Source organism: Tachysurus vachellii, chromosome 19 (assembly GCF_030014155.1).
Source record: "Tachysurus vachellii isolate PV-2020 chromosome 19, HZAU_Pvac_v1, whole genome shotgun sequence".
Lineage (NCBI taxonomy): Eukaryota > Metazoa > Chordata > Actinopteri > Siluriformes > Bagridae > Tachysurus > Tachysurus vachellii.
In genome coordinates, this window is record NC_083478.1 from 11218325 (window position 1) to 11245539 (window position 27215).

The following is a 27215-nucleotide window of genomic DNA, read 5'->3' on the forward strand; positions in this document are numbered from 1 at the left end:
AAGCATGGCATGAAAATAATTGGCATTAAAAAAAACAACAGAAAAACAAACAGAAAGGTAGTGAAGTATAGAGTTGGTATCCACAGTTGGAATGCTTTGAGAGGCCTTAAAAGACCTGATCATTAAAGCAGAGATCTTTACCTGATCAAAACACTTCATTACATTTGAATCCTCCAGTTCCAGTGTACTTCATTTCAGTGTATTTTTGTAATCAATACTTTCTGATGGATTATGTACATTACATTACAGAAGCAAAAAAAAAATAAAATAAATAACTACAAAAAAAAAACAAAAAAAAACAAGCTCATGTCCCATACGCATGCCTTCTTTTAGATCCTGGAGAGGCACTGGACACGTAAGGTACTAGTAGTAGAAGGAGGGATCCCTCTCCCTTTAGACAGAAAACGAACTGGGACACAGAGGATTTGGACAGGCTGAGGTATTTCCAGGTGAGCTCCACCTGTATTTTGTATGCATAACTTACACAATTTTCTCCCTATAGCAAAAGCATTGTTGGGGAGGAGAGGTCAGATCGAGTGAAAAAAAAAAGTGCTTTAGAACAGAGAGCGTTTATGTACAGCGAATGTAAAGGTCTTGTTTGTTTCTTTTTCGTTCTGTTATTCATTTTTTTTGTCAAACTTCCACTTTTTTCAGGTTATCTTCCTTCAGTTCAACTCAAAAGCGTCTTCATTTATTAAGAATCAGGAGTACAGGCACTACGTAATGCCTCCTGGTGAAAAGTAGATTTTGACGGGGGGGAAAAAAGGAAGAGAAGAACAATCAGCAAATGAATGGCCCTGGAAATTAAGGGGTAAAAAAAGAAAGAAAAAAAAAAAACAATTAAAGGAGCTGTTTTAGAAAATGGGCTTAAGGGCATGGAGGTGGAGAGGTGTATGATTCACAAGGCTAGCCACCCACAGGAACAGTATGTTCTTCTTTTCGACAAAGCGCTGCAGCATACTCCTGTCTTCGTCAGCCCCCTTTCTTTGTTTCTCTTTGCCGGCGATCTGAATGTGACGGCGTACTGATCGATACATCGTCATCTCTCCTGATAGCTTCACATGCGTATGCCTGTGAGGATGAAGACGATGACGTGTAGAGAGCGATACTAGCAAATAGAGACCTGAGGTGATGGAGCGAGAGTTAAAGATAAAGGCAGGCTGAGAGAGATAGAGAGTGGAGATGAGAAGAGCGGGAGAGTGTACAGGTCAGTTCTGTTGTAGTATGAGGTTTTCCAGCTCGTCGGCTGAGCGGAGTAAGAAGGCTGCTGATTCGCGGTACCCGGCGATCAGCTGACGCACTGCTGTCACTTCTGTATGACTGAGCTGAGCAGAGGTCCCTCCTCCTCCTCCTCCTCCGCTTCGCCCAAGACTATTGGTGCTTGACGTAGAGGAGTTTGAAGCCAGAGACTTCATACTCAGGTCGGTGGGTCCTACAAAAAGAGAACGACAAAGAGACGTCCAAAAAGAGGAGCCGATGAAATATTAAAATCTAGGCAACATTCCTTAATAGAGAGAAAAGAAAAGAAAAATTCGCTTCGGTCTCATTCTCACCGTTGGTCTGGGCAGCAGGGGTAGTAAGAGAGACCGGGTGCTGCATGCTGCTCGCCAAGCCAGTGAAAGCACGGTAGCTGTAACCAAGGCCTCCGTTGATATAAAGCTGGTCCTGGGAGTAAGCAGAAGCTGCCAGAGTATACGCAGAGTGGGTCAGAGGCACCGGCTCACGAGAGACAGCCTTCTCCAGAGCTATCTGATCCTCCTGAGGGAAAAGAAAAAACATTCTTTAGCCACACAATGACTTTCATACACGCTTTAACTCCAACAAGGTCCACATAAAAAAAAAAAAAAATCTCAGAACGGCAATTTTTTTTACTCTGAACCTGTTCATCTATCATCACTCAAATGAGTGCTCAGAGCGGTGGCTATCGGCCGTCAATGTTTTTCTTCTTACTTTCAGTCACGGTAGGATGAAACAGTAATTATTGCTTTCTACCTTGTGTGTCAGATGCAGACAGACTGCATGATCACAGCAATGACCAGACAGAGTTTCTCCTGTCAGTCAGAACTCTTCAATTTACTGGCAGTTTTCCTATAAGAGTCAATTAAAAAGTCTTTGTGCTTCTGATTTTTCTAAACGAGCCCAGGCTGAGCCAAAAGGCTCACAAATACTGTATATCTGCATCATCATGCTACACTTACCAGCTCAAGTGAGCAGGTATTTCTCTAAATCTTTTTATGAATTTTGCATAGCAGCATGCAGAGAAGAAATTGAAATGGTCCACACTGACAAACTGACATTGCAAGTAGTTATCCTGATGTCTCTAATTTCAGAGAAGTAACACAGTAGTGATCTCATCGTGCTGGCAGGATTTCTGGAATCAAACTCCCACAGTTGTTGCCACAGCTCCATCATCCCAACACTTTGTCCATACAACATGCCCTACTTTTGGCATTGGTTTTATTTTCGAATCCACAGAAGCACGAAGTATCCGCAAAATGCATTTCATGACTAAGACGCCAGTTACTGTGATGAAAGACAGCTGTCATTCATCGACTCGCAGCTCCTATGGAGACGGTTTTCACACTGCATGTTAAACAACAGCTGATGCGGCTGAACTTGGGTTGCTTTCTGAAGAAGTCCTGCTTGAATCATACTGCTTCAAACCAGTCCCTCACTTGGGTATGGTAGCGTCACGTAAACTGATCAAATGAAAGGCATGAACAGGCAAGTTCTTATTGATTCTAGAGTCCAGCTCATGTCAAAATTTCTGAATATCCAACATATTTGTGACATCTCTAATCGAACACATCAAGTGGCATCTTAATACAACTCTTTAAATAAAAAAAATAAATAAAAGCTGACATTCCTTCACAACATACACACAGTTACTGACATGTGTTTGGTAGACGTCCATCCTCATCCTCTTGGCAGCGTTTCTTGTTTCGCTCTCACAGGCAGCAGCTAAAATGTTCTCTGCCATTGCTGAGGTCAAGTGTGGTGGCGTGGGCCGGGTCTGACAGCACAAACACAAACACACACACGCACGAATAATAAGTTCAAATATGAAGCAACAAATCGCTGCTCAACAAAAAAGGAAAAGACAACAATTTTATTCCGGCCTCATCAGAGTAGTGTTAAGAGACAAAAACACATGCCGTGGCATCCTGTGTAATGACCAAAAGGGGTCAGTGTTTGGTAGATATAAAGAGCTGCTGCTCAGAATGCTTCACTGCAGTACACAGGCAACAGGAACACCAAATGACATGATCGTTATGTGTAGTTGTGCATTTATGTGCATAAGTATAAGATTGTACCTCCATGCCGTTCTTCTTCATGCGGCGGCAGGATTTGAGGTAGGTGCGGATACGCTTGCGTGCACGCTCCTGGAACTCTGGGAACTGGCGGCTGCAGGATTCGATAATGGCCTGTATCTTCTCTTTTGGCTGCTTGGAGATGGGCACCATGCGGTCCAGGTTCTCATCGACAAACAGACGCACAAACATCTAAACCCAGAGACAGGAGGAGATGTGTGTTCAAATTCGATGTAGATAAGTAAACTTTCAGTAAATGGTACAAAGGCTTACATGATTTACACACATTGAATGCCTTCAGCCTCTCTGGGTCCACTCCCTCTGTGTCATTAATCTTGTCACTGTCGTCGTGGTCATCGTGATCGTCATCGTCTTCATCGGCACCCTGAGAGCGACTGACCGTCAGGTCCTCGGCACACATCTCCATTTTTATGGAGTCGTAGCTTCCTGAACCATATTGCGGAGACTACACGCACACAGAGAGACACACATTCAGTTGGCAATGTTTTTTAAAAGGAAGGGTGCACCATTGTAGACTACATTTGTTTACGGTGAGAGCTTAAGCTCTGTCTATGTTTATTTGTGTTAATGAATCACTTTTATCAGTATTTTCCCTCCTGGTATAAATCTCATCCTTTGCATGAGCACTTTTTCAATGCCTCTCTCTCTAAATTAAGTACTAAAAAAATTCAGGAAATGTCAGCTTGCCATACATGTAGTCCTGTATGAAGAAATCCAGTGTGAATCCCCACAAACAGAACATGCTCAGTGGCATTCTGCCAACAGGGCCAGCGCTCAGTTTTCTGTTGTGAACATGAGCGTGAATTAAAGGTGAGTCAAAGCCAGAGGATGTGTTGCAATACATTCATGCACTGGCAGAGTACTGTGATTTTACCGATATATGTCTTTGACACAACCAATGGATTCTTTGCGGCATGTTTTCTTAATTGTTTCATGTATGCGGATGATTAATTGTGTGTTGATGTGCCATGTTTTTTGTATTAGCTATACTACATTTAATCATGTAACTTATGATATGTGACATATTTGAACTTTGCTGATTTGTAAACTATATTCCCCCATACATGAAAAATGATGATAATTAATATATAATTATATCATAGTCTATATTTCAACATAACAGTTTTTCCAGTTTTTTAATTTGATAGTTTTAAATTCAAATCCATCCATTTTCTGAATGTTTCTGATCCTACACAGGTTCACGAAAGAACATGAAATTTATCCCAGGGGACTCAAAGCAGAAGGTGGGGGTTGGGGGTGGGGCTACCAGGGCACACACAAACACCTTATTCACACACTGCCGTCAATTCAGAGATGCCAATAAGCCTACAATGCATGTCTTTGGACTCCAAGAGAAAACCAGAAAGCTTTTGGTTTTGTACCCACAACCGGCAGAGAACCCCTGCTGCTCAATATACTAAACAATAACAGTGAATATTTGTTTGAGAGAGTTTGCCAATTTCTTCAGATCCTGATGAAGCACCTGAAAAGATGAACACAATGTCTTAAAGACATTGTGTTCATCTTTTCAGGTGCTTCATAGCACCTGAAAAGCACCTTTTCAGGACTTTCAGTATGACCTGGATGACTGCAACCCTTCACGGATGTTACGTGTGTGTGTGCAGGTGTGTGTGTTTTCACACGTTTTACATGGCCAGTACAAAAATGATATTTGTTTTCTGAACTTTCATTTGAAAAAAAATTGGTTACTGATGTCTCCCTCTGGTCTATGAATAAGTGTCTAATGGAAGGTTCTCACAATGGTAGAAAAGCAAGCCTGTGTGTATGTATTAGCGTGGGTGTGTATAGACCTTGTTGGCGTAATCCCTGATGTCTCGGTCAAGGCGCAGCTCTGAGGCCAGTGGTGGTTTGTGATATTTTCGGCGGAACTCCTCTGAGTGCTCTGGGTTGAACGTGGCTAGCATGGCCGCAGCAGTAGGCAGGGCCCGACTCATTCGCTCTCTCAGGTTCACCGGTTGCTGCTCTTCCGACGACGAGGATGAAGTGGTGCTGAAGTCCAGTGGCACGGCAGTCCTATTTCCGTTCACCTGAATGTACGACCCGGTCACTGGTCCAGCCGCTGCAACGTCGCTCGCAGAAACCACGCCCATAGACGGAGGAGTCATGCTGTGGATGCCGTTGCCACACCCACTTTCTGAGGACGAGTCATCTGCAAAAACAGATCTCGATCGTTTCGACCCCTTTTGACATTACGCTAATGTAGAGAGTTTTGGAAAAGCAATGATTTTCTGGTTAGGATGCACAATAAAATGTGGGATAAAAATCAATGTTTAAACTGACATCTGTGGCAGATATGGGTTCTTATAATCTGTTCTGAAAGTACAGTAGAGAAGTGGCAATGCTGCCTGTAGAGGGCACTGTTCAGCAGTGCTTCCCTCCACCATTCCTGCTGAATTCAGTACATCTGTGAATGTGTAAAGATGTACAGGTGTGAGGAAGCTGCGTACGTGTGTTTGCGCAGTGGGATGCAGGGGGTATAGCTGTATGATGTGAATGACATAATGACATCCTATACACTACTCCTGCTGTGGTTCTTCCTGCTTGGGAGGATACTGGCAAGTACAATCTAATTTCCTGACACACTAAATACCTGCACCTGAACGCTCCAGAGACCTTCGCTGTGTGCATATCCCTGAAGATTTTCAACAGTCAGTACTGTTCACCTTTCTTCTCTCAGATTATGCCTATCCTGTAATCCATCACACTTTATCACAAGTATCAAACACCTACTATAAGCTGTCGCTCAGAAGAAAAGTCCGGTCTTATGCCGTGTCAGGAAATTGTTCCTTGACACTCTCACCTTTGGTAAAAAGAAATGTAGAGGTAAGTGTAAAAGAAATGCAGTATTCATAAAAACCCACTTACTGTAGCTTACATTTACTTGACATCCTACGAAATCCTCTGTGTGTAAATAAAAGAAAAAAAAAAAAAAAAGACATCCCTAAACCCTGATAAATAGGCTTCCAATTATGTAAATGGATAGAGTTTGCAAAATTATATATACATATCTATATACACGCGCGCGCGCACACACACACACACACACTTGAAAGAAGGCAATTCAAAACCATAGGTAACGATAAACAACTCTAGCTATTCCATTAGGATAAAAGAACCACGGCGGTATAAATGTAGGAATAGTTCCTGTGTGTCAGTGTTAGCCACTGTGCTGTAACACTTTAGCGTGCGATACACTTAGTCGGTGATCATTTGGAGTTTAGTCATCATTGTCATTTTTAGCTCTATGTGAATTTGCCTTTTATAGAGATTTGTGGGTGTCACTAAATCAGCTGGGCAATGAACTAGCCTCCATCAGCATACATGAGTGGGAAAAATCAAAATGAGTCGAATTCGTAGTTCACTTTGGCCTACGAAAGCATTTACACACTAGTTAAATACAACATTGATAAATAAGACCCATTATTCTGTTGTTGTGCATAACATTTAGATTAACTGAAACAAAAAAAAAAAAAAATTAAAAAAAATGGTATAGCTGCTGATTGTTTATGTCATACAAGCCTTGCATCTCACTTGCACCACTGTGTCTGTGAAAAAGTCAGCATGTGTGGAGGGGGGAACAAGAGCAGCACCGGGGGTCAATGTCACAGAGAAGGCTGTGTGGGCAGCCAAGCAGAGATAGAGAGATGGAGGATGGGTGAGGTGGAGTGCCGGGGCTCAGAGAGAGTGAACAGGGTGAGAGAGGAAAAGCAGAATGAACAGAGAAAAACAAGGATAAAGGTCAGTGTGCATGTGCGTGTGTGTGCGCACATATATTTGAGTGTAGGTGAGGTTCAAGAATTATTTAGTGAGCGAGCGAGCGAGCGAGAGAGAGAGAGAGAGAGAGAGAGAGAGAGAAACAGAAAGACAAGGAGTCACACACTGGATGTAGCACAGGCAACAAAAATGTGCTGATATCAGATGGACAAGAGAAGAACTAACAAAGTAAACAAAATCAAGAACTGCAGGAAGAGATTCTGTGGCTGAAGTGGAACAAGGTGCTGAAAAGTCTAGACAAAAGGAGAACAGGTAGAACACAAACACACACACACACACAAACACACACAGGGATAAGTGTGGCAAAAGCAATTGTCTGTTTATTAGACTGTAAAGAGTAGCTGTGCGTAGAAAGGAAGGCCGGCCAAATGCCTGCAAGCTCTAACCCAACCGCTTCATTTTTCTCTCTCACGCACACACACACACAGTCTCTGACTCACTGGCATGTCTTAAGAGAGTGTTTTAATGACAGCTGTGACAGACTGCTCTCTTATATATATGTAAAAAGTGTGTTTGTCGCAACATCCTCACTGCTGGAAACGTCTGTATCAGTCACTGAAGACCTGATTTGTTGAATACACCATTTCCCTCATTTTCTAGCACTTTTCCTCTATCTGTCTCTCTGTGTCAGCCTTTGAAGTGCAGATGCGCCAGTAAATGTAAAACACTGTACGGAGGAAGAAGTCCATTTAATGTCTTATAATTAATATACAAAACAACAAAATAAGCTTAGCCCTTTTTACACTGCACTTCACTTGTGTCTCACGCACACACACACACCCTATAATTTTAATATCCTATTTAATACACATTAAACATTCTTACAATGTCCTAAATGTGATGGAATGATTAGTCCATGCTTGGGCACCTCATGTGCTAGCTGTCCAGGCTCTGTGTTATGTTAATGACTCTCTATCCGCATCAACACTAGCGCACAACAACAGAACGGCTTAACAATCGGGAATAACAGCACCATGGAAATCGTTTAATTCCTATACTGCAGTTGTTTCGTGCACTGGAGACTTGTGTGGGGGTGTGAGGATGATTGCAGAGCGAAAAGCATAAGACCATAAACTAGAAAGGAGTTTTGTCAGGTCATTTAAGTGGCTTCAAAGTGCTGCCTGATCGTACCACCAGTTAAACCAGACTAAAAATGTAAAAATAGCATGAAACAGGATCAAACACCTATTTTCACTCGGTCATTTCCTCACACCAGTCTCTGCTAGCTCTGACTCTTCCACTAAAAAGAACAGACTTCCTCCACTGACTGGATATTTTTCAATTATTAAGCGATCCTTTCTGGATTTCGTGATTTAGTGATTGCAGAAATGAATGCAAAATCAAGCAAACATTGTTATATTCGTTATATAGTTCACAATTTTTCCTAAATTACTTCAGGTTTTCTGCAGATTTGGGCCAAGACATGTCATGTGAAATCACAACACACATTCACCCTCGATTCAGAGCCAAACACAGCTCATAGAAAAAAATTACATACATATCTTCACTTCTAGGAGTTTAAAGGAAGAATCTCATGCATGCAATTTTGCCAATACAATTAATTTCCCTCCTTAAAAAAAGTAAAAAAAAAAAAGAAAGAAAACGATCACAAGCTTTAGAGGTAGAAGAGGAAGAAGAAGAATCCTGTATGAACTGAATTAATACTACAGTTAGCTAGATAAAAACACCATATGCACAAATTACTGCAATCTGAGATGCAGTTAAGTGGAAAAACAGTTGTGTTTAGAGAAATCACTGTCTGCAAACATACCATTCCTAACAAACAGCAAAGTGGATTATGGTGATTCTCCATAAGACACAAATCTATAGCAGTGCGTTGTAGGTTTTGATGGATGCACTGTATATTCTGCACTATGCCTTCAGAAGTGGCTACAAAATAGCATACAATAGACATCAATCACAAAAGAAAAACCTCCTGGAATCCTGCTTTACACAGCGGACATGAACCACACACAGACACACACGTACGTTTGTGTCCATGCACTTAACGCACCTAAATCTGTACTTAATAAAGTTAGCTAGTTTATTAGCTAGTCACGTCAGTTACCATGGATTGTGTCGGCTTGCAGAGGAAAGCAGATTTTATTTGTTGTACATTGCTTGTTTTTGTTGCAGTTGGTTAAAGACTGATAACAGCATTGCCTGTAAGTGTTTGGTTTCTTCCCCCCACACTTAGAACAATTCACAAATAAAAACTGCTCTGAAAGCTGGCTAAGAGGTTAGTCGTACTGTAGGAAGACGCTCTTCTTGAGTACAGTTTGGAGTCTGCTGTGATTTGATTGCCATCATAAAGCATGTCTTCTGTTCATTAGCACACACACACATATACCAAGCTACAATAATTATTACAGTCCAGAGTTCTGGTTATAGTGGCTGTACAGTTTTGATGACAGAAATCCTTTCACACTCGCTGAAAGGCTCAGAAAAAGAAGCACTAAAGCACTGGTGTGTGTGTGTTTGTGTGTGTGTGTGTGTGTGTGGTGTGATTTCAGCTCTCATATGTGGGTGTGTACAGATGCTGGTGTACCGTGAAGCAGGGATTTGGTACGTATTACTCATGCAGATGACCTCCGATCTGCCCAGTCCTCTGAAGGAACTATGCCAATACTGTCAATCATTGAGCACTGCTGCATCGGTGCACACGAAGGAGGCACTTATCACACATGCACTCTCTCCTCTTCATCTCTCCTCCAGTCTTTATTCCCCTCCAGGAATGCAGCTTCTTTCTCCCCTCCTCCCTCTCCATCCCTCTACCTTCATTTGTCCACACAAAAGAGACCCACCCGATCATCCCTCCTCCACTCCTTTCTTCCGTCTTCATCCCAAAAAAAAATAAAAGCACTGCCTTTACACAGATTGCTATTGTTCCATCGGGCAGTGTGCTTACACAAAAGTAACGGGGACTGAGATCTTCGTCCTCGGCAAGGTTTAACATGCGTCTGTATTTTTAATATCGGACAAACAGATTGGACACCAAGGTTTCTGTTTGTATACCGAGAAAGAAATATTTCAGAGTGTGTTACATGACTATAGCTGAGTGAGAGAAAGAGAAAGAGAGAGATCGAAAGAGAGAGCAAGACAGAGAGCTGACGGTGCAATTCGGCTGCTCTGAATGTCCCTCTGATTCATGGCGTCTTTACTGCAATGGGGCAGGACAAAAAAAAAGGGTGTGTGTTTAAGAAGCACAAGGACACATGCTCGGCCAAAGAATCCCGCTTGCTCTCCCGTATGTTGTTTGTTTGAGTCTGGTAGGATGTTGTCAGGTTGTGCGGTTGGTCCACAGGCAGTCAATCAATGCATTACCCATAATTCAATGTGTGGGGCAGACAGCTGAATACTGCATCAGCCAACAGCTGCCAGCACAACGACCATACAACACGTCCCCCACACACACAGACAAACACACACTCGCAGCTGCAACAAAATTGAAATATTGTATTTTACAGAGCAAACAAAAGTAATCCTACTGCTTCACATTCAGATCAGACGAGCACCACTGTCACAGCCGCACGCTTTCAGTTAACCGTACAGTAAATCACAATACGCTTATTAAACTACTGATCCCTGCTTTCTTCTGATTAGATAAAAAGAAATAACACCGTGGTAATTTATTCCGACGGTATTTGGAATAACAACGCTTTAATTTAAGAAGGAACTCTATATCAAATGTCATGCTGTCTAAACTCATTTAATCAATATGATTTAATCTGGGACAGCAGTTGTGTATAATACTGTAAGCGGTATAAATCAATGGTTTCATTGTAGTCTGGTCAGAGTACATTGATTGAAACTAACAGTACAGATTAAAGCCGAGCATTAATTAAGGGAATTGTTTCTTTAATGTAGCTACGGGACAATAAATTAACGTCCACTTTGCCATGTGCAGAAACTAGACAGCAGTTTCTCAAAGTATGTGTGAGTGTGTGTGTGTGTGTGTGTGTGTGTGTGTGAGTGTGTGTACAGAAATCTAGTTTTTCTAGAATGACACCAGTGCATCAAGATATGAAACTATTGAACTAAAAATACTGTTCAAACACATGGGCCAGTGCATACACACAGAAATGCAGATCTCTGAGAATATTAAACCTTTCATTTAATACATTATTATTTTTTTTTCATTACTATTAATAATATTTTTTTGTTATAATTATTACAATTATTAATTATTATTACCTGAAATACAGAATTTCACTTTACTTATCACATTAATTAATTATCACATAAAATATCACATTAATAAAAAAGTGCAGAAATAGCAAAGATAAAAATGAAAATAATAATAATAATAATAATAATAATAATAATAATCCATTGTGTCTAATAAATATTTTACAACTGTGGAACAGTTTAGTGATGTTGACAGAAAATCTAGTTTCTTTAAGAGCCATGCTTTAAGTATATTCAAAAATAAATAAATAAAAGGAAAGCCATTTAGAGCCTGTTGCATCCTGTAGCTGATTCGACAGATTTAATTAAAATAAATAAATAAATAAAAATCTTCAATAAAACAACCAAAACCTTTACTGGAGTCAGGAACACAAAACTATTTCCTGTAATTTTGATGATGTCCGAGACCTCCAGCATCCTGCAGCTGAGACTAGGATACGGAGTTATGCGCTCAATGTTCTCGAGTTATTCGAAGAGAATTTTGAGTTTTTTTTAATGTTGACTATTCATAACTGTGCATGAAAAGGAGGAAAAAACTCCCACAAAAGAACAGAAATCATTTCACACACACCTAAATATATACAGCTCCAAGCAAACATATAAATGCATTTATTACTATTATTGTTTTTTTTTCTGCCAATTACCGTCCATTTTAAAATAAAGGTAAAAAACAAAAAAAGTGTAAAATATCTTATTTGAAGCTGAAACATTTGCACAAATCAAGTCTATCTTACACTCTGGCCAGCTTTCCACAGTTTAGAAGAAACAGAGCTTGTTGGCGTTAATTCATTTATGAATTATGAATTCTTTGTAAATAATGCTGCAAAAAATATTTACACATCGAATGCTCGGGCAAAGCGCTTGAAACCAGTTAAATATCTGATTTGAATGAAAGATCAAGCAAGACTTCTTCAGTCAGATCATGACTAGAGTTTGTCTAGAGCTTTCAGATCTATTTGACACACCTTGTCTGATTTGTTTCACTTTTGTGAGAGACAATGATTAAGTCGCAAGTTAGACATTTCTTAGAATGTAAAAGCATTTAGTCAAATCTTTTTTCCTGCTCCTTTATGTATGTGACTAAAACACAAAAAGGAAGAGGATCCGCCGTCATCGCTGTCTCACGTCTGTACACTACTGTGCAGTGGTTTTGCCCAGTTTCAGAGGAAACGTGTAAATACATCAGTTATACAAAATGAGGAGATTCCTTCTTAAAGCCTGTTCTACCTGTACGTGTCGATTTTTATTGCAATTCTATGCTTAGTCTATTTTTATGGCACAGAGTCGAAAATGTCTTTTTGCTTCATGTCGCACTGTGTACGGTTGTTCAATATTTCGAGTAGAGCGAAACATAAAACCGACAGGAAACTGCCCTCTTTCTCCCTCAACACAAATCAGACTCTAGTGTAGAAAAAAACAACAAGTCGATCAGGTTCATCTAAACTTTTGTCTATATTATAGTGAGAGTCAGACACACACACACACACACACACACACACACACACACACATATATACTCCACATGTACACCCACATGTAGACAAACACACAGCTAACATTATGAAGATCTTGTGACTTCGACATGCAGTGAATGGGGTCATGTGATTCTGTCTGTGACACAAACAAGTAACATATCAATTTGCACTCGCTCTCATCCGAACAACCACCCACCCACCTAAACACACACCCACACACACACACCAGCACCCAACTGACTGCAGCACATACTTATATATGTATATATGCATGACCACGCTGTCCATGCCTGCTTGTTCAAATAAAATAGGAAGGCATGTATGTGTGCCCTGAGTGAAACGTATTACCTCAGAGCATGGTGTGGATGCAGGGCATTTGAGTGCAATTAGGTCTGTATGTATTATGTATGTTATGGTAAACTTCCTGCTATGTGAAGACCAACAACAAAAGATCAGGGTCAACTGGGAGTGAAAGCATCAGCACTGCAATGAAAGCTGCTCATATAAAAGACTTTACACATTACAAACGAATGCTGTGAGATGTAGACCATGTCGCCTATAACTATAATATCTGTGCTGCCTTTTCAGTACCTTCCAAAAGTATTGCCACCCTTATTAACCCTGAACTAATGCTGTATATATACAGTGTGTATATATTATATATACACACACACACACACACACACACACACACACACACATATATATATACACACACACACACACATATATACATAAAAAATAAATAATAGAGAGTATACATACACATATATATGAATCCTTTGTTTCTTTTTTTTGGGCTATAGTTAGGTTTGGCTGCTGAAATGAATTGGTTTATTCGCTACATTTATTTGAAGAGACTGTATATACTGTAACTCTCTACATACTTATTTCCAAAGGAGTCTACTGCATGGAGATGGATGTGTGTGTGTTAGAGGGAGAAGGTTCTGCTTTGTGGTTTGTTGCCCCTAAATTATATTATTATAGACTACAGTGTCTGATTTTTACCCCAACTGGAAAACACAGGGTGTGAGATTTCTTTTTGTTTCTGGTGATAAGGACAGTGAGCAGTAGAGTTAATGATTATATGCTTGGATAAACATTACCTTTCCACAGGACAGTCGTGATTATATTTGACTTTTGGCATATGCATGCACTAACTAGTCTTTAAAATGCCTTATAATATGTTTAAAACAAGCAGGAAGCTATTGAGGAAAAACTAACCTTGCTGTGACCTTGCCCCTGTTTGGATCAATCCCAAAATCTAATCAGTTCATCTCCTGCATCTTCTTTTCGAACTGCTGCTAATGCACCTTACAAAACACGGCTCCTATACATCAAGCATCATTAAGCGCGAACGCGGCTTGAACTGTACGAAGGGTGACAAAAAAAAACAAGACTGCATACATAGAAAAGCACCTGATAGCCACAGTAAAATATGAAGGTGGAGCACTGATGCTCGGGGTCTGCTTTGTTGCTGGTGGTTTAGAGGCTCTTCTGAAGATGGATGAGATCATGAATTGGGCAGAGTACCAGGATATTTCAACTGCTTGCTTCTACCAAGAGATCTTAGGATATCATTCGGGTAAAATCAGTCTTCAGTAGTAGACCAATTAGGAACAAATTATTTTAATGGCAGTCATGTAAAAAAGACCATGTAAAGATAAAAAGAAAGCCTTTTTTCCATTTAAGCAGCACTGCACCAGGAGGTACTGGAGACACAGACTACTTCAGAACAGGCTAAAAGAGCGACTATTGAGAGATTAATATCCCGGGTTCTCACGAAGTGTGCAACAGTTAAATATTGTCTAGGGGAACTACACAGTGTCATGGTGAGATGGGGGAGTTTGATAATATCTGCAAAGGATGTATAAAAAAATGAAGTGTTTATTATAGGTCTGAATGAAACTTTTCTGCTGACCTCTTAGGACTTTTTTCCAATTTCTAAAACAGACAAGATAATGTTATAACCACAGAATACGCACAGACACTGTCCGAGCCTGAACACACACATTGTTAGAGAAATCTACATCTCTACATACATACATTATACATGTAATTGTAGATGTAGATACGTGTGTGTGTACATGTATATACACACAACCTATAACAAACACCTGTCCCTGAACAATTCTATGGTGCTCCATTATAAGTGTGTTTTTAATGCAAGTTTTTTCTTTTGATTCCTCAGCACAGGAAATCGTGTCGCTGTTGTACAATACAGAGATGGTAGAAAGAGATTTAGTCACAATATGTTGAGTATTTCTTTAAGCTCTAGTAGCTCTGTTATATGCCACTGTGTCGTCCTTGGGCTTTCTGCATGTATATTAATTAGTCACTGCTAGCATGGCAAGCCAATCTGTGTGTGTTTGTGTGTGCGTAGCTGCTGAAGAAAATGGGCTAGGGGTTGACTAGTGTGTGTGTGCAAGCAAGGGTGTGTGTGTGTGTGTGAGCGCACATGTGTGTTTTTCCTGCCTCTGTAGAACTGACCTGAGCGTGAGCAGTGATAGATGCTAATTCCTTTACTCCTACTACTTCGAGTTGTTACACAGGGAGTGAGTGTGTGTGATCGTATGTATAGAGGGTAGGAAGGTTCTTCACTGAGCTGGATTATCATGGATTATCCAGCTAAACTGCAGCATGAGCTTGATACAAACTTGGGAAATCATTGAGTCTTTGTGACTTGTTTCTGTACATGGATTTGTATATATGGTTTTTATGACTTCCTTCCCAGGTCTACTTTCTATCTTTCTCCATATTCAAGTATTGTAACAGAACAAGAAATTTCTTTTTCCTTCTTCGATATAATCTCCTTTGCACCCTCCCTCATCCTTCTTTTAAAAAACAAAAATCAAATAAAAAGGATGTCCTTTTCTAGAAAGCAGCGCACTCTACACTTCTCTTCAGCTTCTTCTGAAACCGTTTAAAATTTCTACAGCCTGCAGGTCTGACAAACATTTTGGAAGGATAGTTTAGTAAATTCAGTATTCATATAGCATGTTCTATCCTAGATCTGATCTCAACTCAGAGGAACTGAGGCTTCAGAACATGTCTAAATCACATAACCAAGTACATGGTCGCTTCAAGGCAATTTTCTGTCCTGGATTGCACAAGCTGCTTACTTGGAGTTGCTGTGGGCAGTCAAAGAGTTTGTCCATGTGAGTGCTCCTGCTGCTCTTAATAACAAATATGCACATGAAGAAAAGTGTGTGCGTGTGTGTGTTTGTGTATAGAGGTTGATGAGATGGGTGCTGTGAAAGGCAGCTTTAAATCATGTAGAAGTATTATGCATGGGGAGCAGCTAGGCTGAAAGGTGGGCAATGGTTCTGCTGGTAATAGGCTGTGAGTAGACAGACTGCTGTCTGACCTCACCTCATCCCCTTTAACCCAATTCCCTCTGTGTGTTTGTGTGCACGTGTGTGTGTGAGAGAAAGAAAGAGAGAGAGAGAGAGAGGGTGGGTGAGAGAGAGAGAGAGGGTGAGAGAGAGGGTGGGTGAGAGAGAGAGAGAGAGAGGGTGGGTGAGAGTGAGGGAGAGGGTGAGAGAGAGGGTGTGTGAGAGTGAGAGGGAGGGAGAGAGAGAGAGAGAGAGAGAGAGAGAGAGAGAAAGAGAGGGTGGGTGAGAGAGAGAGGGAGAGAGAGAGAGAGGGTGGGTGAGAGAGAGAGAGGGAGAGAAAGAGAGAGAGAGAGAGATAACAGACAGACAGAGAAAATGGTTCTAAACATCATTAAAACATCTTATACAGCAAAAATTGACAAAATCTCATTAGTGTAATATAAAAAGTCACATTTCAAACAGAAACTCTCAGTGAGGAGCTGAGAGCACAAATCGGTGTGTGTGTGTGTGTGTGTGTGTGTGTGTGTGTGTGTGTGTGTGTGTGTTAGTTGGTGATTGAGGTCTTATCAAAAGTAGATGCAACACTCAGTACTTCTATTCTACTTGGATTCTCAAGAAAAATAACTTGTAGACAGTGTGATAGTTGACTATGTATCTATGTCCAAAACTATACAGCTTTTTCACTTATAGAACTATTTTTAACACATTTTGTACGGTTTAAGCCATAAAGGGTCGCAGGAAATGTGGAGTCTATCCCAAGTGACACCTAGGACAGGGTACCAACTCATCTGAGGGCATAATCACTCACATACACACACACAAAAATACACACACACACAAACACACAGTTTAGAGAAGCCAATCAGACTTCTTCGAATCAAAGTCTTATGTCTTTGGACTGTGGGAGAACACCAGAGGACCCAGAAGAGGAAACCCTAAAAACAAAGTGAGAACATGCACATACTACATCAGGAATCAAACCCTCATCGCTAGGGCAAACATGATAGCCATTAAGCCACCTTTCTCCCTATATGTATGAGTGCGGTTCTAGCATTCACTTAAATTTCAAATTCAATTAAACTTTATTTGTTTAGCACTTTGATCAATGAACACTGATCTAAAAGAAGCTTTACAGAACATCAAAAATATAGTACAAAAGCTTTATTATACAAAGATTATTATTATACAAAAAAATGCAAGGTTAATATTAGAATTATATTTAAATGTGATAGTATTTATTCCCAATTATCAAGCCTGAGGTGAGTGAGTTGACTGTGGTGAGGAAAAACTGGAAGAGGAAGAGGAAGAAACCTTGAGAGGAACCAGACTCAAAAGGGAACCTCATCCTCATTCGGGTGACACTGAAGGGTGTGATTATAAATTGTTATAAACACAGGATAGTGACACAGATACAGCATTCATACTAATAGCAAAAGATTCAGTGTTTGGAAGCTCATCCCAGCTGCGGATGTTTCGAGTAACTCAACAGCTGAGCCTCAGTTGAGCACTAAAGTTATTGCCCCAGGACTGTACGCTCATGCTACACGATATTCCAGAAAGTTTCTCTCCCCTGCAAGTCCAAAAGCTCATGGGTTACAAACTATATTTACATGGCCACTACAAAATTGCTTCAGTTTTAATCTTTCAATTACAGCTTGCTGTCACACAAATATTAAATGCACCCGAAAAAACTCATTTTAAATCCTTAAATTGGCCAAGCAGCAAGAAAGAGGTAGATAAGACGTGGGCATGTGTGTAGGAGTAATCGAGAGACAAATGCAGACGGAGATGTTTGCGCGCGTGTAAGATTAAGATAATGAGAAAGAAAAAGCGGGGAGTGGGAGTAGGCGCAGACGAGCAGACAGGAGGAGGCAATGTCTCACTTATGAATAGATATGATTGTATTTAGGGGAGCCAAAAGACAAAAAGACCATTTCAATGTGCGGAGAGGGGACGGTCCAGCCCAGCAGAGGAGACAGGAGATTCTATCACAGGCTGAATAACTAAATTACACATTCTGGTGTACCAATCCTCTGCTTTTCAAGTGTAATTAAGCACCACAACATTCACAAAGCACACACACAGTCTACAGAACGAAAAACACCAGGACAGATGATGGACTCCAAATGAGAAAGCAGGCTTTCACTCGGCAGTGGTAAAATAAAGAATTGTGAATGCACAACAGAGATCCATCACTCGCTGTCATACATGTTTTTCTACAAGATTCATATGAATTAACATCAGACAGTAACATGCTTTATTATTATTATTATTAATTATTATTACTGAAAAATGTAGAACATCTTTTGACTATAAATCTTAAGCAAACATTGCAAAGCAGTCAAAACATCTAAAAAATGTTTGGCCTATAAATGTGAATTTTAATATTTGTGTTTGCACATCACACATATTCCTTAGAACAGTGATGAACATCTCTGAAACTCCTCTAAAGCTACTAAATCCATTTCAGAGGGACCTGTAAAACTCACATACATACACACACACACACGTCTGTCCATCATCAGGCCAAGGTGGAGTGTGGGACCGAAACAGTAAATGACAGGAAGATTTCATTTGTGTCTGTGTGTGTGAGTGAGTGAGTGAGAGAGAGAGAGAGAGAGAGGGGGAGTGTTGAATGGGGGTAGTTTTTTTCCTTTAACACATACAGGTAAGTTGCCTGGCAGTAGGCCAGAAATGCCAAGTCCCCTGGGAGAATGAGGGGGCGGAGGAGAGAGCAGAGACGCTGGGCAGCATACAGAATGAGCGTATGATGGAGACGGTCGGAGACGGGGACTGGGGGGTGGAGCACAATGCATTCCTTAATGCAGAGAAGGGTTGAAAAGAGTGGTGGTGGAGGTGTGGGAGCAGAGGAGAGGAGGAGGAGAAGAGAGGAGAGGCACGAGTTAAACCCACAAGGGTGTGGAGAAAAGGAATAACAAGAAACAAGGGAATGAGACGGAGAGCTAGAGAGACTAAGAGCGGCAGTGAAACAGTAGTGGGTGGGGAAATGGAGATGCAATAAAACCTCACTGGGAGGGAGCCGGAGACAGAAAACAATCACGAGAGAGAGAGAGAGAGAGAGAGAGAGAGAGAGAGAGAGAGAGAGAGAGAGAGAGAGAGAGAGAGAGAGAGAGAGAGAGAGAGAGAGAGAGAGAAAGCGAGAGAGAGAGAAAGAAAGAAAAAATATTGGAGGCTGGAAACCATGAACAAACTTAGAATACATGCACAAAGAGAAAGACAGAATAAGTGAAGGAGAAAGACTACACCATTCTTAAAGGTGCTGGTATCGGATTTCATGGAACTTACAGCTGTTTTTACGAAGCGCCCCGCATATTAAGATTTAAGTCCTGAAGCATTATGTATTCAGATTCATGAATATCTTAACACGTGGCATAAAAAGGGATAACTATTTTAGCATCCAACACAATGTCCTTCAGCATCTGGACAGGAACGTAGGTGCAGAATTTGAACCATTACAGTGAAAAAGCCTGGGACGGCTGTTTAGTGTTCCTGCTACAGAGAAACAGAGCTTTCAGGCATGCTGAAAAATGCTAGACATAAACTACTTGGCAAAAAAGAGAGAGCAGAGGGATCTCCCAGTGCCCTATACTAAACATCATAAATTCAGTCTGGTGACTTGTATTAGGAGAATCTGTTCAGTTACACAGATCCAGGGAGCAGTATTACTGACAAATGAATGCCTGAAGGTCTCCCACACCTACATACACAGACAGCCTCAGCGGGAGGCTGATGAAGGTTGATTGTGAGGGGGAGGGAGGGTAAGGTTACCTGCAGTCTCGGCTTTTTAAGAGAGTGACTCATCAAGAACCTATTCCGAGATGCCACCCCCTTCTTTTTTCGCACTCTGCATCTCTACCAATCCTCCGAGACCGCTACAAAAAAGTTCTTGATAGCATGAACGACTAGAAGCACAACGGCATGAAAACTGACGGCTGTTCAAAAACTGTTTACTGACGTAAACCAAATACCATGAAAAAGAAAAAAAAACACGTCTTCAAAGATGATGACATGTTGCTGCAAGGAAGAATGAAATAAATCCATGGGAAGAAAACGTCTGTAATAGTTTCCGAGTTTGCTACTTCTAATGATTGCATACTGGCTGTGAGTAAAGGGTGAAAAACAATGGAGTAATATTCTTTTCTCTGCTTCGTATCAAGTAAAAAAATTAAAAATAAAAAAATGTAAAAAATTCTATTGCAAGACACTGATCGTGCCAAAAAGTCAAGGGACAGACATTTGGCATATCCCCCCTTTTCTCAACAATACTTTATCAAATCTTACCCAGACACTGCATTTCTCTTCAATTATTGATTTTTTTTTTCACTACCTAGGCCATCTAATATCCTGTATAATAAAGATGAAGGAGGTCAACAGAAATAGGTCACTGCAGGGGCAATAAGAAGGTGCCAGAACAGGAAATGCTGGAAGTGTCAAGTGAGCCTTGCTTTCAGTAATCGCAAAAAAAAAATAAAAAAGAGAAAAGAAAGAGAGAAGTATTTTAACATGTAACTGTCGGTCCATAACTTCTTTGGCTGCACTACAGTTTCTGCCATTGCTAAGCTACCAGTCCACAGACAGGCAGTGACAGTGGTGCAGTTTACAATGCAAGTCAGAAACCCTCTTTGACAGACTCCCCAAAGCTCTGCTACAGGATCAAACATCGAGAGAAAACGGCTTTGAGGAAACTCACAAGCAAAGTGTTTCTTCTACAGCACCAGGAACACTTACTGTATCAATCATCCATGTGTCAGATGTAGCAGGTGGCTACTGAGTGAAAGCTGCTGTGTGGAAGCTGCTGTCAATGTGCTGTTGTCAAGTCAATGTGTTTCAATGTACTTTGCGTTTGTGCGTGTGTGTATGTATATGGGGGTGGGGGGGGGGGAGAGAGAAAGAGAGAAGGAGAGAGAACGGACACTATTTTAGCACTCAGTGCTGCCATATGATGGGTCTGTCAGTCATCTATGGGTTTTAAACCTGCTTAAGCCTCTCTTACCCCATCTGTCTCTCTCACACACACATATTCGGTCGCTCCACACCTCCCCCCCATTCATGTTGAACAAGCTGGAAAATAACCAAATAACGGCTTAATTCTTACCTTTTCTTACACTTTAGCATTCAGCATTCAGTCGATCAGATATTCCAGAAATCTTTCTCATGTGAAACGTGTTTAGAAAATTGGTTAATAAATATCAACAAATTTAAGATGCATTGCTAATTACTAAGATTGCTTCACCTTCTAGAGTTAGCCTAAAATCGATACCCTAATCTTGGCTTCTGATACACTACAGCACACTAGTTTAGTATTTTAGTTCATAATGGTTACAAAGCAATTGATCCTAGATCAGCAAAGCTTTTAGCTCCACTATTGCATCAGGTAATGGAACGTACATCCTATCTTCATATATGTTTCTTTAAGTGTAGGCTTCACAATTAGGGCTAAGCGCTACGGCTGCTCACGCTGCTCTCTGCACGACTCCACACCCAGCTGACCTTCACTGAGAGCAGCATGGGGGCGGGGGTTCTCCAGCAACATGCCTGAGAGAGCCATGGTTCTGAACACCACCACCACCACCATCATTAAGCAAGAGAACTGTGATGGGATTTAACACTATGAAACAGAAACAAATGCTCCACTATCTTTCCAACCTAATCCTGGGGTACTAGAAGGCTGAGTTCATAAATATTACACCGCTGTCAGTGTTCATGTAAAATCATTAAAAAAAAAAAAAAAATTAAAAAAAAAATGTAACCCCGCAAAAAAAGTCTATATTTTTTTCCCAACCTTAAATGGTCACCAAAAAGTGTACCCTGTAACAATCCATACACTCCAGGCTTCACGCTCAGTCCCTCCACCCTCGACAGTAAATTAAATTTGATCCAATTTTTGTTTCCCATAAAAGATTCAGCAGAAAGGTATCTCAATCTGGGTCACTGACATTCTGCCTCTGTGCCACTCGAAAGAATGTCATTAGGTTTTTCATTATGCTTAATATCCAACCTCCTTCCCTCTTATTACACACACGTGAATGAATACACACCAACAACTACACACACGGGCCAAGCTTGTAACAAGATTAATTCTTTTTTTTTATTAAATGTCCCTTTACTCTTCTCCCCTGCGCACTTGTTCCCTCTCCCTCTACTCTGTTCATGCTTAAAATGCACTTTGCGCTTGTCCTTCTGCCATTCTCTTGCCAATTTCATACAGACCACCGCTTCGTCCTCTCCCTTACCCCCCACTCGTCCTCGCTTTTTCTCTGTGCAGCTTAGTCGAGTGATACATTGGATCTGTAATGGTGCATTTTGTTTCACTCCCCCTCCATGGCCTTGAGAGAGGTTCTGTGCCTCCCCTCCTCCCTCCGCTGTCTCTCTCATGCCTGCAGACAATGCTCAAAGACAACCATATATATATTCTTCATTTTACTCCTCATTTTCCCCTCAAGGAGAAAAGAAAATACTGGACATTTATATAAAAAATAAATAAATAAATATAAAATAAAATAAAAAGGGGGTTGGGGGTGTATGTTCTTTTCCCAAAATGCTTTTTAATTCTCTAAAAAAAATTAAATAAGTAATAATTTGAGGTGCATTTGACCCCGGCAGACCCTGAGGTCCCCGTTAACAATCTCGGACTCTGGATACATTTTTATTTTTTTTTTTTTCTATCCAGCTGGTAGGAAGGATGCTAACTTGCAGATGCTTATATTAAAGTACTAAGTCCAAAGGTTACAAAGTCACCCAGAAACAATCAGGCAGTATAGAACATACCTCCAAGCATAATAAGAAGCCACATGATGTTGCGTGGGCAGCACTTATATGGTGGGTGGATTCACACGCTTAGGAGAAAGCATGTGCTAGCCTTCACACTCTACTGGTGACAGACCAACAGTGATAAGTGGCTGAGTAAAAAGAAACTTTGAAATAAGAAGTAAAGGGGAAAATTAATTAAATATATATACACTGAAAAAAGTAGACGGCTAAAAATAAATAAAAAATACTGCTGTCGTTTTTCTGCATCTGTAGCGTATGTGATTTTACCACAGAACTGAAACGGTCTCTCTCGTACCTAAGGGAAAAAAACCTATACAAACCTTATGATGGAATAGTGTGAACAAGCATTTAGTATGTGAATTCAGCGCTACAAACATTACAGGGAAATAGTTACTGAATCTGCTTACACACAAAGACAACCATTTATACGCTTCGGACAATTTAGAGCTGCCAATCAGCCAACAACACACATCTTATAGGAGGACACCGGCGTGCCCCTAATTAAAACCCGAAGTCCACACACCGAACACACAAACAAAACTCTTAGACTTTTAATTCAAGAGAGTTTCTTGGTTTTGTTTGTTTTGCTTTACAGAAAGGTCTACAGTTACTGGATAGAGGTGTACATCAGGACTGGGGAAAAAAAAAAGAAGAAGAAGAACAGAATTCATGCCAGTCCAAATGGTTAGATTTGAAGCTTGAAGGATGAACCATGGCCACTGAGTGATACATTTACAGCATTCTTAGTAACTGGCTGACACAAGTCATGTTTGTTTATTAAGATGCGATACTACATCCAGTTGAGAGCAGAGATAAAGTGGAGTGATGAAGCTGAGGATGAGGAATGGACACAGCCACAATTCACAGATCATGTTGACAGTGCTGGCATTTTTACATCTGAGTGGCACAGCTCAAATAAAACTAAATAAATAAATAGATAAATAAAAGAAACTTCCCTGTTTTTAGGGCCTGACTGTTTTGAATTTAAACAGATTTATACTCCTAGTCTGTGGTCTAAAATACACTACAGATGTGTTTGATAGAAACAAAGTTAAAATGCTGAAGTATTCTGAAGTGGTAATTTTAATAGAAGTTTTATTTACTTTGTTTAAGTTCTACAGCTTCCTCTTTGACCTCTCTGTACTTAACCTAATGTAAATTCTCTAGCTGCACTTGTCTGCGGTCGGCTTTCTCTAAAATTGTCTTTTTCTTATGCATGCATATATACACACAAACTCATATACAAACCAACCGGGCCTTGTGGATAACCTGTCTGAGTTCTGCCTCGTAGCAGCCGCGCGTGAGTCTGAGCAGCGTACAGTAGAAACAGCCCACGTAGCGTTGGGTTCACAAGGGAGGGCAGACGCACCCGGCGGCACTGAGCTCTTCCTCTCGGTGGATGAACGAGCGGAGACGGGAACCTGGAGGAGGCAGCGCAGCCTGAGCCACTTTCACCCACTCTATCAGCCACGGTCCAGCCGTGTTTCAGCAGACTTCAGTGACTGTGTGCACGGTACGCGGAGCTTCCTGAAGGACTCCAATCATTTTATTAGTTTATTTAATAAAATAATAGCACAAAATGATGTGTGCCCGGCCAGGCAAGGACACCATATGTAACCTGCCTGCTTTTAACGCTGCATATAATTAAATACAGGTACGCAAGAATATGCACATACTGAATGTCTTCTAAAGCATTAAAACTGGTCTCTGTCCACCATCTGTTACAAAATATATGAACAACGTAGTGTATGTGTGTGGCATTAAAGCATCATCTGGAGGTCTGTCACCATGGGGCAAAAATTGTACCAGCAGTGGAGGAGTGTGGGGGGTGGAGAGTGTAGGGCTGACGGGGATTTGTAGGAGGAGGACGGAGGAAGATGGGAAGAGATAAGAAGGAGGAGGAGGAGGGGTGCAGTTGGTTATGGATATAGCTCTGAAGAAGAAAGAGAAAGGGAGAAGGAGGAGGCAGTGGGAGGGAGGAGGGTCAAGAGAAATATAGAGAAAGAGAGAGTGACGGTCAGAAAGAGACTAAATCTCTATATATATGATCCTGACCATCCAAAGCCTTCCCTCTCCTCCGTCTGTCTCTGATGGGTACGCATGTGCTTGGGTGTGGACGCACGTATGGGGGCTAGAGATTACAATGACTCTCTCGTTTTTGAGCTAAGAAGATTACACCCTAAAATCCCCCGTAATATAAAGCTGTATACGTTTAACATTTCTGCCTTAAATGGTTTACAGATCTGCACAAAGGCCTCACACGGCAGCGTGACTATCCAATTGAGGACACGTTTTAAAGCGGAGTGTTTCTGGTGAACACGCAGTTATCAAGAAGTGTTTTAAAAGTGGGAGAGAGAGCAGGGATGACGGTGCGGTAGGGAAAACTGTATACGGCCGTTATTTTGGCTCCGTATGCTCCATTACCTTCAGCATGCTCGTAGTGGCATTACTGCAACTTATCCCCATCCATCACTTAGTATAAACTCTTTATGAGTGGCTATAAAACTGCAGCCAGTGAAGGCCTTAGATTTGTATTAGCCAGACAGCGGATGGATTCTATTCATACACAGGTACACTGGTTAATAAAAACCTGCGGAGAAGAGGAAAAAAAAAAAGCTCAACTTACTGTCAAGGCCACCTGATGGAGGGAGAAGAAAGGCTGTATGTGTGGATGTATCTGTTTCGGGATATTTCTTCTGTGTTTCTATATCCTCTTACCTCACCCAAATCAGGAAATACAGGGGGTGTCTACTTTCCAGCAGTATTTTAAGTAAATGAGTATATTATATGCCAGTGCTCTATGAAGCTTAATGTTCACCTCTCTCAGACCGGAACCAGTTTCCTTACAGAATAACTCGACTGGATTAAGGAAGGACGACGAGATATAGCGTTCCATTATGAACATCACTGACCTTATCTCTAAATATCTCCTGCATGTCCTTGAAGTGTGTGAGGAGTCATGGAATTTTTTTTAAGTATTAGGGAAATGTTTATTATTTCACCAGCACCTGGATGTGCAGCTTGTACCTCATAGTGACAAACTGGAGAACCATTAATGGTTTTAGGAATAAGCACAAGTTAATTAATATTTGCATTACTAAATAACGTCCACCTACACATGCATGCAAACTGGCATAGGTCACAAAAGTGTGCGTGTGTGTGAGAGAGAGAGAGAGAGAGAGAGAGAGAGAGAGAGCTCATTCCACATTTATGAATAGAATATATTTACAAGGAGAGAAAGCTGGGCTTACACTGTACAATTTGTGAACAATGTAGACCATTTCACATAAAAACTGACATTTAAATTATTTGAAGCACCTATTTGCTATAATCAACATGTACAACTATGCTCTAGGTCCTATATAGGGAATGGCCAGATTCCTTGCATGAGCGCAAAATGGCAACCAAAAAGTTCACAAATCCAGAGAGATGACTGAAGCAGCATAAACTGTACTAACTGAACAGTAATGTCTGATGTCTCCAAACTCTTTGGTCCATTTAAATTTGGATGGCTCTGAAGTTGATGTTTCAGTGCAGTGAGTCGGATTCATGCAGCTATTCATTTCACACGAGTTATAACCATTTTCCTATAGACAGAGGAGCCTGTAATTACAATTTATGCAAACTCAAATTTGATTCCATTTGCTGCTTACCATTTAAAGCTCAATCACAGAGACTAACTGCTGCCTGAGATGTATATGGGCATGGAGTAAAAAAAAAAAAAAAAGATCTTCCAAAGTTGCTGACATTGGGCTAAAAATACTGTGCAGTGACATCCATGCCATGTTGATGTGTGTGAGGCTCCTGTGCCTTTTTGTCTTCATCTGAAACAAGGTTTCTGATGAGCATCTGTAGCATTGCAGCTACTCGAAAGCACTTTTAATGATTCAGTGCGGTGCTGAATGAGTAAAAACCTCATCACCTGAAGCAGCCACACACCTCCTCACCTCCTGAAGATCTGAATGTATAGACTGATTCATCATATTCACCACATTCTGAGCTGATGAAAAACACCAGCAGGTTTTTAATCATTTTGAACGATGATGTTGCAGTTCATCATGAGGGGTTTTCTGCATGCCAAATAATTACAGATTTCAAAGCGGAGTCTGTATGGATCAAGCCCCGGCTCACTCAGAGTGTCAAACCAAAGATGTTTGGTTTTTTTTTTTTTTAAACGCAAAGAGTATGTGAAAGCACAAGTCTACGACAGCGGTGAGTAACTATCGGCGCTGTGAGATATAACCACAGAGCCGTCAAGGTCACACTCATGCAAGATTGAACAGAGGACAGAGACAGGC

General features: G+C 40.9%; 1 protein-coding gene across 2 annotated transcripts in view; it reads right to left on the reverse strand.

Annotated features, from left to right (window-relative positions):
• Positions 1-310: 310 nt before the first annotated feature.
• Positions 311-27215, reverse strand: part of nol4lb (nucleolar protein 4-like b) — an 85912-nt gene continuing 59007 nt past the window's right edge. For both annotated transcript variants that reach the window (XM_060894164.1, XM_060894166.1), the window contains exons 6-11: positions 5144-5502; positions 3598-3777; positions 3315-3503; positions 2894-3013; positions 1554-1758; positions 311-1432 (exon numbers count right to left, since the gene is read on the reverse strand). In XM_060894164.1, the coding sequence (XP_060750147.1) occupies positions 1209-1432; positions 1554-1758; positions 2894-3013; positions 3315-3503; positions 3598-3777; positions 5144-5502 (1277 nt within the window). In that variant the 3' untranslated portion in view covers positions 311-1208. The remainder of the gene's footprint in view (positions 1433-1553; positions 1759-2893; positions 3014-3314; positions 3504-3597; positions 3778-5143; positions 5503-27215) is intronic.